General features: G+C 40.1%; 1 protein-coding gene across 1 annotated transcript in view; it reads left to right on the forward strand.

Moving 5' to 3' along the window:
* The window catches only part of LOC116336536 (protein kinase C-binding protein NELL1), a 285884-nt gene that overhangs the window by 261223 nt on the left and 10334 nt on the right, over nucleotides 1-14327 (forward strand). Inside the window, exon 17 of the mRNA XM_039603744.1 lies at nucleotides 5528-5668. Coding sequence (XP_039459678.1) covers nucleotides 5528-5668 — 141 coding nt within the window. The remainder of the gene's footprint in view (nucleotides 1-5527; nucleotides 5669-14327) is intronic.

Below are 14327 nucleotides of genomic sequence, written 5' to 3' on the forward strand. Positions count from 1 at the left end.
GATATTGCATCTTGACACATTGCAATTATAAGTCAACCCACAAGACCTGATGGATCCTCTCCCAGTGCTCCAGTGCTAGAAACCACAAGACAATCCAATGTGTCTGGGCTGCTTTGATGACATAAATGGAATCGCTCCACTATACAGTGCAGGTGGTTTGTTGTTGTGGCTGATCTGTGAATAGAGTAGATGGATGACGAGTATTGCTTTAGTGTCCAAACTACACTGCATACTGTACCAAAGCAATAAGTCAGCCTTTAAAGAATCTGCTCATTTGCACTCTTTTGTATACCATCAGTTCTCCTAGCAACATTGCTATCGGTGGAGAATATTTAAGAAACTTTTTCAGACTTTTCTTCCTCTCCTAGCAACGGATGTCAGCTTTTGTCAAATAACATCTTTGCCCTGTAGCCTGCAACGACCACTACCAGATTGTGGTCTGCCCATTGAAAATCACTGACCTATTCAGTGCATAGCTCACTGATGCAGCTCAGTCAGAAGTGACACTTTTTTCTGTGTCACTTCTGACTGTGCTCCCTTTGTGCTGCAGCACTTTGGATTCCAAATGAAACACTGAGTTAAATTTAAGCTTTATAGCCATAGCCAATGAACGTCACAGATGATGCTTTACAGTGACACTTTTTCAGACCTTTACTGCTGCCAGCTTCACTTGCTTCTTTTTTGTCCAAGAGTAATTAGGCAAAAGGTTATTATGAGTTACATTTGATTGTAACTGCAGTCTCTGGTCATCATACTGTGAGGAAGTGAGGTTTTAGAGCCACAAAATCCATGTCGGGAGGAGGTGAGGGTTGATGGAAAGGTCAACAAAACTTTGGACAGCGATGCATTCACTGATTCAAGACGTTTCTTTTAACCATGATAATTACATAACCTAAACAGTGTTTATTATAAAATCAAGTGCAGCCCTTTAAGGGAACAAAGCAAACCACAACATCCACTAAAGCAGTTTCTGTCACTGTTAATGTGTAACTCACAAGTATTCATTGCATTACCAAATTTCAAGTAAAAACTATGTCATAACTATGTACAAACTACTTGTCTTGCACCATATGGACTTTATTCGACTGACTGGCCCCCAATTACCATGTCTGTGTTGTTGCTGTGCTGTCTTAAAATACATCATTGTTAAACCCTACAATCAATATCTGTATAAATACTTACCCTGCAGAGAAACTCAAACTAGGTGGCATAATACTGTTTCAGACTGACATGTTTCCATGCTCCGTTTCCAAAACAAGATGAAAAAATACAGTTAGATATCATATTTTTTTGTAACCTTGTGAAGAAAAGGAGCTTTTTGTTATTCAAATGCATTTTTAAATTTAAATAGACAATAAATATAGGAATTGGGAACATTTCTAGCCAAAGATGGAATAAAAAAGACTTCACATGACTCACAGTGTAACTGGAAGTATTTTTTGTTGCGTGGGAAGACATTTTGGAGTACGTCCTTTGTCATCAATTATGGAGCAATATGTTGGTAAGCAATGCTGGATTATTGTTATTAACTCTTTAAAGCCGGTCGGAGCGGGCACGCTCCGTTTTGCGTAACTATTTTTAAATCCCAATTCCACATATGGCTTAGCAAAAATTGCATAAAAAGCGCTTGCAGGAACAAAAACATAATATTCCAGAAACACGCTTTGCCGATCCGATCAGCTGTTCGTAACACTTCCCACATTGAAACAGATGTCAGCGGGAACGATCGCACGTCCGCCATTTCCTGCCCGATACCGGAAGTGACGTCATTTTCGCGGAAAATGTAGTTTCTTACTTGTAGGCCTTGAAAGCCTATACTGGTGTTTTTATAAGTCATATTTGACTTGCTTGCTTTTCTGAATAGTTTCTGGGATGCTTAGAACTCGAATTGCACTGCTGGAAATAATTTTTTTTGATGCACTTGCTGTTTTCTTTGCAAATTTGCATCATAGGATTGTTTTTCGTTTTTCCTGCAGTATATAAAAATTGGTGTATCTCAAAAGTAAAACTATGAAGACACTCAAAATAAATTTCCTGTTGTTGTAAACTATTTTTTGCAACTTTTTTGTATTTAAAGTTTTGAGGGATAAACCTTTTAAATTTCTCCAAGTAAAAATATATGTAAAAAAACCAAAAACGATTTTCAATTTTTTTGTAGTTTAATTGCAAAAAAGTGCATTAATGTAGTTACTATGGACTTAATGCATACATATTATTAAAATATGGGCTATTACAGTTGTATTGATGTATAGCAACTTGAAATGCTCCCAAAAATGGCACTACAGCATGTAAAAATATAAAGTAAGCTCTGGCGGACTTGATTCTATGGCAGGTCTTAAAGGGTTAAGAAAGCAGGCAGCACTCTTGCCTGTTATTTGTGTACTGTAGATTTTTCATAGAGGGTATTATCTTTTCAAATCCTTTTCCATTAGGATGATAAGCATGTTTACTAATGCAAAACTAGAAAGGCTATTCCATGAGTTTCAGTATTAAAGATACAGAATACTGATTCTAAACTATATATGTGAGTATTCAGCATAAATGGATTTCAAATAGTAATCCTACTGTGATGCTGATTCACACTTTATTTCCAGTGTTTTCCCAAGGGCCTTTAATTTGAAAATTAACTGTCTGTTTTAATCAGTGTGGCTGTGTGTGTGTATAAACAAATGATATGAGTGCTTGGGTGGCTCTGCATGGACTTTGTTTTTTATGGCTTTCAGTGAAAAATGGAAAACGGAAACAATACAAATCCGGACAGATGATTATACTCTGACTGACTAACCAAAGCCAGGTTTTAAACTACTATTTGTCTACAGGTAATAAAAATATGACATTCTTTGAAAAATTCCTCTCTGGATGCAAAAACAATGTGCATAATCATGAAGCAGTTTGATGGGTTTAGATTTTATTATTGTCATTTGTATTAGGAAATATTTAACCATATATGCTTAGAGGTGTATAATCGATTGTGTAGTGATAGGGTGTGTGATCCTTAGGAGTCTGCAAAGGCTTTGTGTGCATTCCAGAGTGCTCTGGCATTCACACCCACATCCTGGGAGCATGGGAGAGGTCTTACCTTCTCTTAGTGTTTTATGGTAGGATAAACGTATATATGTCTGTTTTAGTCTAAGTGCCTTTTGTTTAGATGAACTGCCGGACTTCCAGACCAGCAGGTTTAGGGAAGTCCTTTATGGGGTCACATCTTGACCCCCCCCCCACACACACACACACACACACACACACACACACACACACACACACACACACACACACACACACACACACACACACACACACACTCTTACACAACGCACAGGCAAGGTACTCTTTGTGTGTATGTATACGTCCTATGTTAATGAACCTATGTATATTCATGTAATCTCAATAAAAGAGCAGTGTTACGAGGGAGCAGACGAGAGTGACTGGGGTCAAGCGAAGGAACGGCGCTTGTCGTGGTCGTCTTGAACATTCCAGCGAATAGGTTTATGCTACAAACCTATCACAGTTACCTAAGTTTTGACAACACACAGTCGTTGAGCATATGCCCCCTCGTGTACCTGCACAGTGCTGCTCTTTTGTTGGAGGAGTCTGCTTCTCTCAGCCACCAGTCACTTCTAATCTTGGGTTGTTTAAGTGAGATGTCAGAGAGGGAATCTTTTGGTGTAACTTTGACCAGATCTTTGACCTGAGAGGCAGGCAGAGGGCAGCCCTCCCAGCAGCTGTCACATCTTATTCCCCACAGCGCACCAGGCTGCAGTGTTGAGCTCTCCTTGTGTTTATACACCAGTAAACATGTGTGTGGTTGAAAGTCCTGGGCAAGGCATGTACTTTCACAACAGGGCTGGAGCAGTGCAAACATGAGCGTTGTTCAAATACCAAATCAATTTTTTGTAATACCATTTTTCTTGTTATAGCATGTTAACTATTAACCTTAAGCACGGTGAGATTGGTGGCATTTCAGCATACTGAAGTCAATCAGAGGCAAGATGTCACTTCACAGTGTAACTGTGTCAGGCAGATATATCCACTGCAGATGGGAACTCCCCGACAAGAGCTGCAGTTTTGGAGGCGATCTAATCCAGTCGTCTAGCCATCACAATTTTTCCCTAGTCAAACTCACTCGAATCCTTACACATGCCCATTTTTCCTGGTTCTAACACATCAACTCTGAGGACTAAATGTTCATGTGATCCCTAAAATATCACACCCACTAAAAGGAGCCAAGAGATAATCAGTTACCGATTAGTGGTCCCAACGGTATGCCTGATTGGTGTAATGTATTATGGAACGATCTGGAGGCCTAACAAATTGAACACAATATTTTTCATGATATTTCTTCATCCAAGCCCTTTATCCTGCTAAAAAGGTTCACACACCTTTGTTAATATGATTTCTATAGAAGCTTAAAATATGACAAAATTGCTGTGTCTCGGTTTTAGTTAAAGTACATATATGAACAATGGATTGCCCTGTCACTGGCACTCTTATATGGAGCAAAAATGTTTGCACTTTGCTCTTCCCCTAAATGACAGCCTTAATCTGCAACACTATCAGGCTGAACAAGACAAAGCCCAGCAGATTTCAGAAAGTGTGGATATTGACTTATTTTGATCATATTACCCTACACCAACAAGGCATGCATGGAGCTGCACTGATACATTGACATGCAAGAAACAAAATCCAAGTTTACAGTCATGCAAGAGCTGCAAGATGAAGCACTGTATATTTGCCACTTACTTCTATTACAAGCCTCTTTTCTGTCACATGCACTACACAGGCAAGTTAGTTTGGAATCCCCAGCATTTTCACTCAGATTACTTGCACATATAGGTGACGCAGCGGTTGCTAAGGAAGTCGAGCTGCAGCTCAGTCCCCGGCTCCTCCACATGTAGGGCCTCAGGTTCTTCTCTAAAGATATGTTTCTCTTTTTTCAAGAAATATTGCCAACTGTAATTATTGTCATGTACTGGTAAATCATCTGACTTGTCACATAGTGTGTACCTCCTTGAGTCAACTGTATATTACTGCTGGACTTGGGAAGATATTTAGGTTGTTAATTTTTACACTGCAGTGCTCACACCATAAATAATGGATCAGAGAGATGTACTCTCCCAGGAAGGTGCAAAGACCTAACACCTCTGGGCTGAGCCTCTGTATGCATGCTGCACACCAGAGACAAAGTGTGAATGAGCAAGGAGAAGAAATAGAAAGGGGGGAAAAAAGTGCGCAACTGGAAACAACTCTGCAGCCAAATGGTGTGATTTCTAAGAGACTTTGATCCCTGCTGCGGCAGACAAGCTGGAGATGTGTTTGGCTGTCTAATGTGGGCATCCGCTGACCCAGCTCTGCTGTCGCGGCAGTGGTTTTGTTCTGATTGGCTGAACCGCCGCTGCTGCACAGCGCAGATCAAAGAACAGGCAGAACATCAAATGACACAAAATGAGCTGAAGTTTCAGGTTCGCGCTTGTTGCCAGGAAAATGTTTTGACTGACAGTGATGTTGCTGCGTGTGTTCGTGTCCTCAGATATTGACGAGTGTGCAGAGGGCCTGATTGAGTGCCACAACCACTCCCGCTGTGTCAACCTGCCTGGCTGGTACCACTGTGAATGCAGAAGTGGTTTCCATGACAATGGCTCCTACCTGCTCGACGGGAGCTCCTGCATCGGTGAGCATACACTGAATTGAAACTTATCACTACTGGAAACATCACCTCCTCAGCTTCTGTGTGCCGGCCACCTAGCAGCTGCAGACTCGTCTCTTTTTCTCTGTCTAATTATACTGTTACTGTCTATCTTCCATCTCTAAACCTAAGCACAGACTGCGATGTTGTGTATTGGTTTAGCACATGTGTGTTTGATTTAACATGCCCTCTATGGGAAAACCAGTCTAATTAAAGGTCTTGTCACCTTTAAAGCTCGAGATCCAACCGCTTGGTGTGAGCTATTCATGGGAACACATGTTGGCCTTGTGCCATTGTTATAGTTTTTGTGTTGGGGGAATTTCACCAGCCAATAACAAGTTTGAAACGGTATTGGCATTTTTTGTGCTATTTGCTTTTCCCGTGGCTGAACAAAAACAAAAGTTTATTTTTCTTAAATTTTGAGTGGTCGGGTGTGACTCACATTTTGGTTACATAGGTTACTGTGAGGCTTTTTCATTTAGAAGGTTGCTTTGAGCTAGTGTTTAGCAGATTTACACTACATTGCCAAAAGTATTTGCTCGTCTGCCTTCACATGTATATGACTTGACTGACATCCCATTCTTAATCCATAGGGTTTAGCAGGTTTAGGAGTGTCTTTACAGGAATTTTTGACCGTTCTTCCAGAAGCAGATTTGTGAGGTCAGTCACTGATGTTGGACAAGGAGGCCTGGCTCACAGTCTCTGCTTTAATTTATCCCAAAGGTTTTCTGTTGGGTTGAGGACAGGACTCTGTGCAGGCCAGTCAAGTTCTTCCACACCAAACTTGCTCATCTCTGTCTTTATGGAGCTTGCTTTGTGCACTGGTGTGCAGTCATGTTAGAACAGGACGGGGCCATCCCCAAACTGTTCCCACAAAGTGGGGAGCATGAAATTGTCTAAAATATCTTGGTATGCTGAGTCATTAAGAGTTCTTTTCACTGGAAGGGGCTGAGCCCAACTCCTTAAAAAAGAAACATACCACAATTTCCCCCCCGATCACCAAACTTTAGACTTGGCACGGTGCAGTCAGACAAATATCTCATCTATCAGATGAGGTATCCTATCACAATACCACACTGGAGCTTACTGAGCTCCTGACAGGGATCCATTCTTTCACAGAACTTGAGTAAACAGTAGCTGCTCACCGATTCCTGATCCCGTGACATAAAGTGCACATCAGTGCCTAATTTTATATTTCCCACATTCTTCCTTTACAAGAACAGAAGCTCAGATAAAAATTTCTCAAAAAATTCAAGCCATTGCTTTGCTTTTTTTTTTTTTTTTTTTTTTGCACCATTGCAGAGTGTAATAGGTGTGGCGAACAGGATCGCTTGGCTGAGTGAAATGCTTTTGCCTTGATTTAACCTTTAAATCATATTGCAACATCAGCAGTCTGGTTTGATTTATTTACTTGAAGAAGAGAAGCACGATTTCAGTAGATTCCATTCCAGGGGAGTGGTTTCACTTCAACTCAGTTCTGAAGGAAAGCGATAAGACAGATGTACCAGAAATGTCAGACTTTAACCGACAACAGCTTTGCATCACATTGACACACAGACTGAACACCCACATCATATTGCCACACTACAAATGTTTTGCCATTATGATGTCCTATTTGCTCATTCAATTAGTGATTAAATCTTTTCATGCACAGTGACTTGCAGGTCAGCACAACCACCTACTGCAAATATAATTCATGTTGGTCTTAAAAATACAAATAAAAACTTGAAACATCTCAAACCCAGTTTTTCAGGTTTTTGCAGTTTTGTATACTTTTGCCAGGTATTGGAGTGAAAGTGTTATTTCCCTCCGTGGTAATATTAAAGGAAAAATGACTACAGCTATCTGCTTGGTATCAAAAATACAGCCCATATAATCTTGCAGCTCTGAAATGATGGTGGCTTTGTCCTACATGGATATTGGCAGCTGCAGAGAGCTCACATCAGCCGCTGTGGATCGTGATGGTTTCAGAGTTGTTGTTGTGAAGTATCAGGAACTGCTGTAGAAAATCCTTCCTGCAATATAATCCACTTCTCCACTCTGGTTCTTAATTTCAACACATTTCACAAAGCTCCTTCCCTAAGTGCACCGCTTTTTTTGGTGTCATAATTTTTCTTGTACTTCTATCAGAAGCAGTAGTACTTATTTGATCAAGTGTCTAGTGGCACAACAAGAAAACACTGTGTAATGAGATGTCTTTATGACAATATGATGCATAAATATGTTTCATTGCCTTCATCTAATGGTCTTTAGTTACTCTGATGTGCACATTCAGTCATGTGTCTTCAAGCAAGTCTAACTGGATGTTAACGTTCTTGTGTTCTGAGGCTTTATGACTGGAAACTTAGTGTATGCAGTGGCGTGATTAGTGAAAGCACTTGTGTTGCTTTCTAGGCTTCATAAATGTGGATGGTACATGTCTGATGCATTTGAGTGCATGTTGGAGAGATAGTATATCCGCCACCTTTTCTCCGCCCACTTTACAGTATTAAGCTGGATGCCGGCAGGGGAAATAAGTACAAATGACATTTTAACAGGATTTTCCCCCTTCCACAATATCCCTCCAACAGCCCTTCATGAGTCAACCGAACATAAAGTAGCATTTTGTAATAAGAAAGCCAGCTCGAAGCAGGGAGCAGCAGCACTAGTCAGTTAACCACGTCGTTGGCTCGGTGTTTGCCAAGAGCGTGTCACCACTGCGCAGGGTGAAATCTTCAGTCAGACACTGTTTGTGTTTGTGTGTGTGGGGGCTTAGTTACTCCTCGTCATTATTTTTTTGACAGTATATCCAACAGATTAACAATAAAAGTTTGTGGGAGCAACAGTATGGAGATGGAAACAATGACTTCAAAGACTTTTTATGAACCAGCACCCTCCCTAAATGAATAACTATGAGATATGATTGCTCTCATATTTTCGTACACAGAACTGCTTCTATGTGGATAGCTTCTCATTCACTTGTTTTTTGTTTTTCTTTTCACTAGCCACTGAGATCTATGCATAAAATGCCAAATCCTGTCCTTTTACTGATATTGGGTTAAGGAGGTGGGAGTAGGACTCAAAAAAAGGAACACTTGGAAAACACATCAGAGCTCAATAGGGGGAACAAACACGCATGATATCTACACTGACATGGACTGAGTAATGTGATAGGAACAAAAGGATGCCACATTGTTTGATGGAAATGGAAATGATCAACAGAGGGCGGAATTGAAAGACACCCCGAAAATCAAAATGAAAAAATGGTGCAACCCTTTCACGTCTGTCACATGTGCTCAGGGCGAACCTGCTTTCATCTGTGAGAAACACAGGTCGTCAGCGGTGGACCTGTGCTAATTCTGATATTCTACGCCAAATGCCAATCGGGCTCCACGGTGGCAGGCAGTGAGCACAGGGCCCACTAGAGGACGTTGGGCCCTCAGGCCACCCTCATGCCACCAGTACTGACACTGACCCTAGCCAAATGCAAAACAGTCAGGAAACATGTGGAGGGAAAAATGTCAGAGGTGTCCCTACCCTACACCCTTGCAGCCATGCAGGAGATGGCTAGGGACAAGAATTAGAGGCTCTTTATACAAGTGTAAGTAACTGCATATGGCAAAGAGGTTAGGACACAAATCTAAAAGTCAAATAGCTTCGCTTTAACATATTACTCTAAAATAAACTGGAATAGGTTCCGATTATGGTGACAAAAATAACTCAAGTGGTAATCAGTCGGAAATATTCTGTGTTTTGGCAAAAAAGGAAATTAGGGAATTATACAGTGTTGGTGGATGTGTGCCCTGTGAAAATGGCTTGTATGAAAAGGACGCGTCATTTGTTTTTCAAATAAGTGTTTTGTTGTAACGTTGGCATTAATTTCTGTTTTTGAACGTAGAGCAAATGACTCAGCTGCTCTGAGGGCATCCTGCTGTGTGACACATGGATCTACAAGAGTGTTTTATTTGTGAAGCCACTAAGTGCACTCTGCCTCAGTTTGGGCTTGAGAGGGCCATTCATCAGCTGTCACACAGGCGCTTCAAACATGTCCGCATTGTCTGCCTTCCTCTGTGTCATATTGTGTTTTCTCACGATAGATTTCACTGCATTCTTAGTTCTGTGTGTTGGCTTGGCTACACCACGTCGCGATGCCCCAGGCAAAACACTGTATAGTGTTGCATTGTGCCACGCAACTCTGCTGTGGTGAGGCTGTGACTGAAAGCTGCATGGGCTGCGTTTTGACAGTCGTTCATTACGCCTAATGCTTTAGGGGGAGACAGGTGGCTTTAATAAACAGATTGTGAATAAAGATGAGGATAATACAGCATAAACTCACACTGTCTCCCTGCAAGACAGGGTTTCTGCATCATTTTCCCTCTCTCTGTGGTGTACGTGACCTTTTCCATATGGACTGCCTGGAGACATACCAAAGAAAAATAGTGTAAATACTAAAATACCCAAGCTTACTGATGCTCCATAATTACCAACATCTGTCAGAGGGATTTAGTAAATTGTGCGCTTGTTGTAAATGTGTGTTATCATGTATATACGCAGGATTAGTGCTTTCATGTGTAACAGCACATTTAACTGCGAGTGTAAGTTCTACATGTGATTGGCTGTGCTCAGATGGTTACTCTAAAGGGCTTTTTGTATTTAGTCGTCTTTCGTAGGCCACATGTGAGAGCAGGCTTCATCTGTGAGCAGCAGCTTGTGGCTGAATGTGGCGAATGTAGCATGAAGAGCATTAATCCTCCACCAGCAGAGGTACAGTGTGTCTGACTGGCTGATGGGGATTTCATTTAGCGTATGCAAATAGTCTGTTGCTGGCACAATAAATTCCCGACTGCACCGCTTTCTGCTCTCTATCTCTCTGTATCAAGCAAACTTGATACTGCAGCCAATTAGAGTGCTATATATTAAGCAGTGTCACCATTGTTGCGGATGATTTGGCAACGGGCACTGGCCAAGATTCATGTATCCACACAAAGCAGGTCTGCCTGCTGGGTACCACTCATCATTTTCCACCAGCAGTAACATAAATATATGTTGCATGGTGTTAACAGTCTAAGCAACTTGGGCCAGAGGTGCTAAAAATGTCAGTGTAACACTCCAAAGGTACAAGTCATGTGTTTTTGTTGCTTTAGTGTGTCCTTTGATAACATTACACTCTTATAGCAAGTTAATATTAGCTTGTAAGCACTGATTGAGGTAGCAATAAATCGCCTTACATTTGTTTGGCTGTGTTTTTCACTCACAATTCATAAAGCAGTACAAACTTTATAGCTGCCTCTGATCAGCTGTATTATTTAAGATGCACTCTGGCACTCACTACAAACACATTTTCAATTCAATTCAATGCAATTTTATTTATGCAATGCCAAATCACAGCAACAGTTGCCTCAAGGTGCTTTATACTGTAAAGTAAAGACTCTACAATAATACCGAAAAACCCCAACAATCAGAAAATCCCCTATGAGCAAGCCCTTGGTAACAGTCCAAAGGAAAAACTCCCTTTTAACAGGAAGAAACCTCTGGCAGAACCTGGCTTAGGACTATTTGGAGGCGAGGCGAGAGAGAGAGAGACACTTTACCATCTAACTTTACTTTTGTGAGTATGCACAAAGCTATAGCTCAATAAAGGGACTTTGCCTTTACTGCAGTCAGCTTCTTAATATCTGTGCTTTAAAAACTCCCCAGTCATCTGTGTCTTGGTGTTATTAAAGACATGTCTAAAACTGTGCACATGCCTTCTTGTTTGAACCATGATGTTGATGTCTCTTATTGATTTGGGGGAAATGGGAATAGTTAAAGGCCTTATTAAGACATGGCTCTAATGAGCCACGTGAAATATTCACGTGGTGACATTTTTTTTTTCTTACATTTTCTGTACAAGTAATTCCTATGAAGCAAAAGAAAAAACTTGAGTCTTTTCTAAATGCTTAGTTTTACACAGTTTTTTCTACTCTTGTGATGTCAGTGGGGGCAAATATTGCTATTATGGTCATCTCAAGCACAGTTCTGGATATGGGATAGAAACCACCTTTCTTTTTGTGAGGAAAAGTCATAGTCAGATGGTTAATATCGAGAGAGAACCAAAAAAAATGGTTTTATAGACCAAAAAATAGTTAAAGTAAAGCAAGTAAGATGTAAAAATTTGTATATTAAATGGACTGGTACTTATAGAAGTGTTTGTTCTACTGTAGTTGAGCATTTAAACCACTTTTTTACTTCAGGCCGCATTCATACAGTACTTTGGTCTATGCCTTCAAGTATTTTCTGATTATCACACTCAGGCACAATTTTGGGGTTGGTATCTCACTCAAGGACACTGAAGTTCAAATCGCTGACCTTCCAATTGGTAGACAGCCTGCTCTACCTTCTGAGCCACAGCCGTCACATAGTGAAATGTTGGATGTTGTGTATGATAACATGCTTCCCTACCACTGATGCATCAATTGGATTTGAGGCCGGAGTACCCCACTCTAAAGATGTGTTAGTTGTTTAGTTGTTAGTTTTGTGCCAGATGTGAAATGAGCCAAATTTTACAAAAAGTTCCAAAAATCTTTATTTGGAACTAGTATTTGGGAATCAAGATGTGTTTTTTTAGCAAATAGGAGACAAGCTTTTGTGCTTGTTTTGGTCAGCGGTGGTTTTTACTCTCGCAGGGGTGCCGTTTTTGCCCAGTCTCTGTCTTGTGACTTTTTTTCAGATAGGTGCCAGGTGTGTTTGGATAGCTTTTTTCTCTCAAAAAATAAAATAATCATTTAAAAACTGTATTTTGTGTTTACCTGGGTTATCTTTGTCTAATATTACAATATGTTTGATAATCTGAAACATACACGGGTGACAAAAGATACCAAAACAATAAAAAAATAAGATCAGCAAAGGGGCAAATACTTTTCACAGCACTGTATACAAATTAAAAAAACAAAGCTGAGGCAGTGTTATCATGCAGAGCTCAGTCTGGCATGTCCAAAAATCATGTGATGGAAATGTGGACAGTAGGAATCAGCAAGGAAACATGGTGATGTGGAAATCAGTCGTCTTAACCGTGCTGACAGTCATCACTCACGTTGAGTTGAATGTAAATTGACTTGTTGACTATTTTCCTCCCAGTGGGAGTACAATGCTTCAGTATACAGTAAATCATGAATTTAACTATTTATAATGTAGTTTCAATTTTTTTCTGTTTTTGCAATTTGCTCATGTAACACTGCTAGCATGCGGCCAGTATCGAATGAGTGTGATTGATGACTTCAGGCAGCAGGGGCTAACAGGGAAGAGGAAAAAAACAAACTGCTGTTAAAAGAAAAAATTTTTTTTTCCTTTTTTCTCCGATTAGTTCGCATTTAGTAGGGATAAAGTGAGTTAAAATTATAGGGCTTGGTAATAGTTATGGACAGACAATTGGCACCTTCCTTCCTGTGCCATGCTGATAAAGAAAAGCAGAGAAAAATGCCATCTGCTCTCTCTGTTATGATTAGTTTATTTGATCTCTAGTGGGTAAAAGTGGCAAAGAAGCTGACTGAGCAGATCCTTTGATGATTCAGCCAAATCGGCTAAGAGAATATAAACGAAGTGGCTAAAGCTATGATGCCAGTATGTATGCAAAGTGTAATCTGCCTGATCCCAGCACTCTGGCTGCTCCTCCCTAACTGACCACAAATACTTGTCAATTCAGTTGCTGCCGCTAAAATAACTAAATGCTGTAATTTGATGGAGTGACTGCATAACTTGAGAGTTAAAATAAAGATTTGTAAACATCATAAATGTCACATTATTTTCCAGAATCCACAATAATGTGCGGGGAAAAAAAATCTAACGTGCATGTACACCACATCCCCCACACAGTTGACACAGTAAACATTCACATGTGTAGATGTGCAAAATAGTGCATTTTTTGTTGTAATACATGTGCTTCATTTGGTATCAAGGACCAGATAAAAGAACACGATTGTTCTTCGGGGGGAAAAAAAGGTTAATCTTGAACATAATCCATTCATTGTAATTAATCAAAACTGGATTTGTACTTGTGCTTCTACTAACAGGTGTCAGGCACGGAGAAAGGCTGCAAATTTAAAATTTAGACAAGCAAAGTAGTAGAGTTTGCACAGTGCATTTTGATTAGAAGCAAAACATGCCCTTTGTCATGTATCTTAAAAATAATTAGAGAGCAAAATAATATTGTTTTTATATGCAGATGGTCGTGTTAGAAAAGACAAAGAGGAAGGAATATTACATCATCCCACGAGAGGAGTGTGATAGTCTAAAATAAAGAGAATCAGAATTATAAAGATTAATGTCTGGGGGGGGACTTGGATATTCGCTGAATAAGAATGGAAGACCTGTAAATACTAGCATACTTTGAAATCAGATTTATCAACAACATGATCCCTGTGATTTTAGACCAAGTTTACCTCATTATTATCATTACTGTTGAGAGTTGAGACAGAGAACTGCCTTTAATTGCACTTTCAGAGAAATAAATATAATAAATGGATGAGGTGGTGGCATTTGTGTATTGTATCTTCACTGGTTTCATTATCCAAACTGTTGCGCCTTCTCACAAACATCGTCGTATTTAGATCTGTGGAGTGATGAGGTCCATCTTTGCAAAGTGAAACACGAACGAAAACGTCTGAAGTTGGTAAATTCAGTCAAACAC

Source organism: Oreochromis aureus, linkage group 1, assembly GCF_013358895.1.
Source record: "Oreochromis aureus strain Israel breed Guangdong linkage group 1, ZZ_aureus, whole genome shotgun sequence".
Lineage (NCBI taxonomy): Eukaryota > Metazoa > Chordata > Actinopteri > Cichliformes > Cichlidae > Oreochromis > Oreochromis aureus.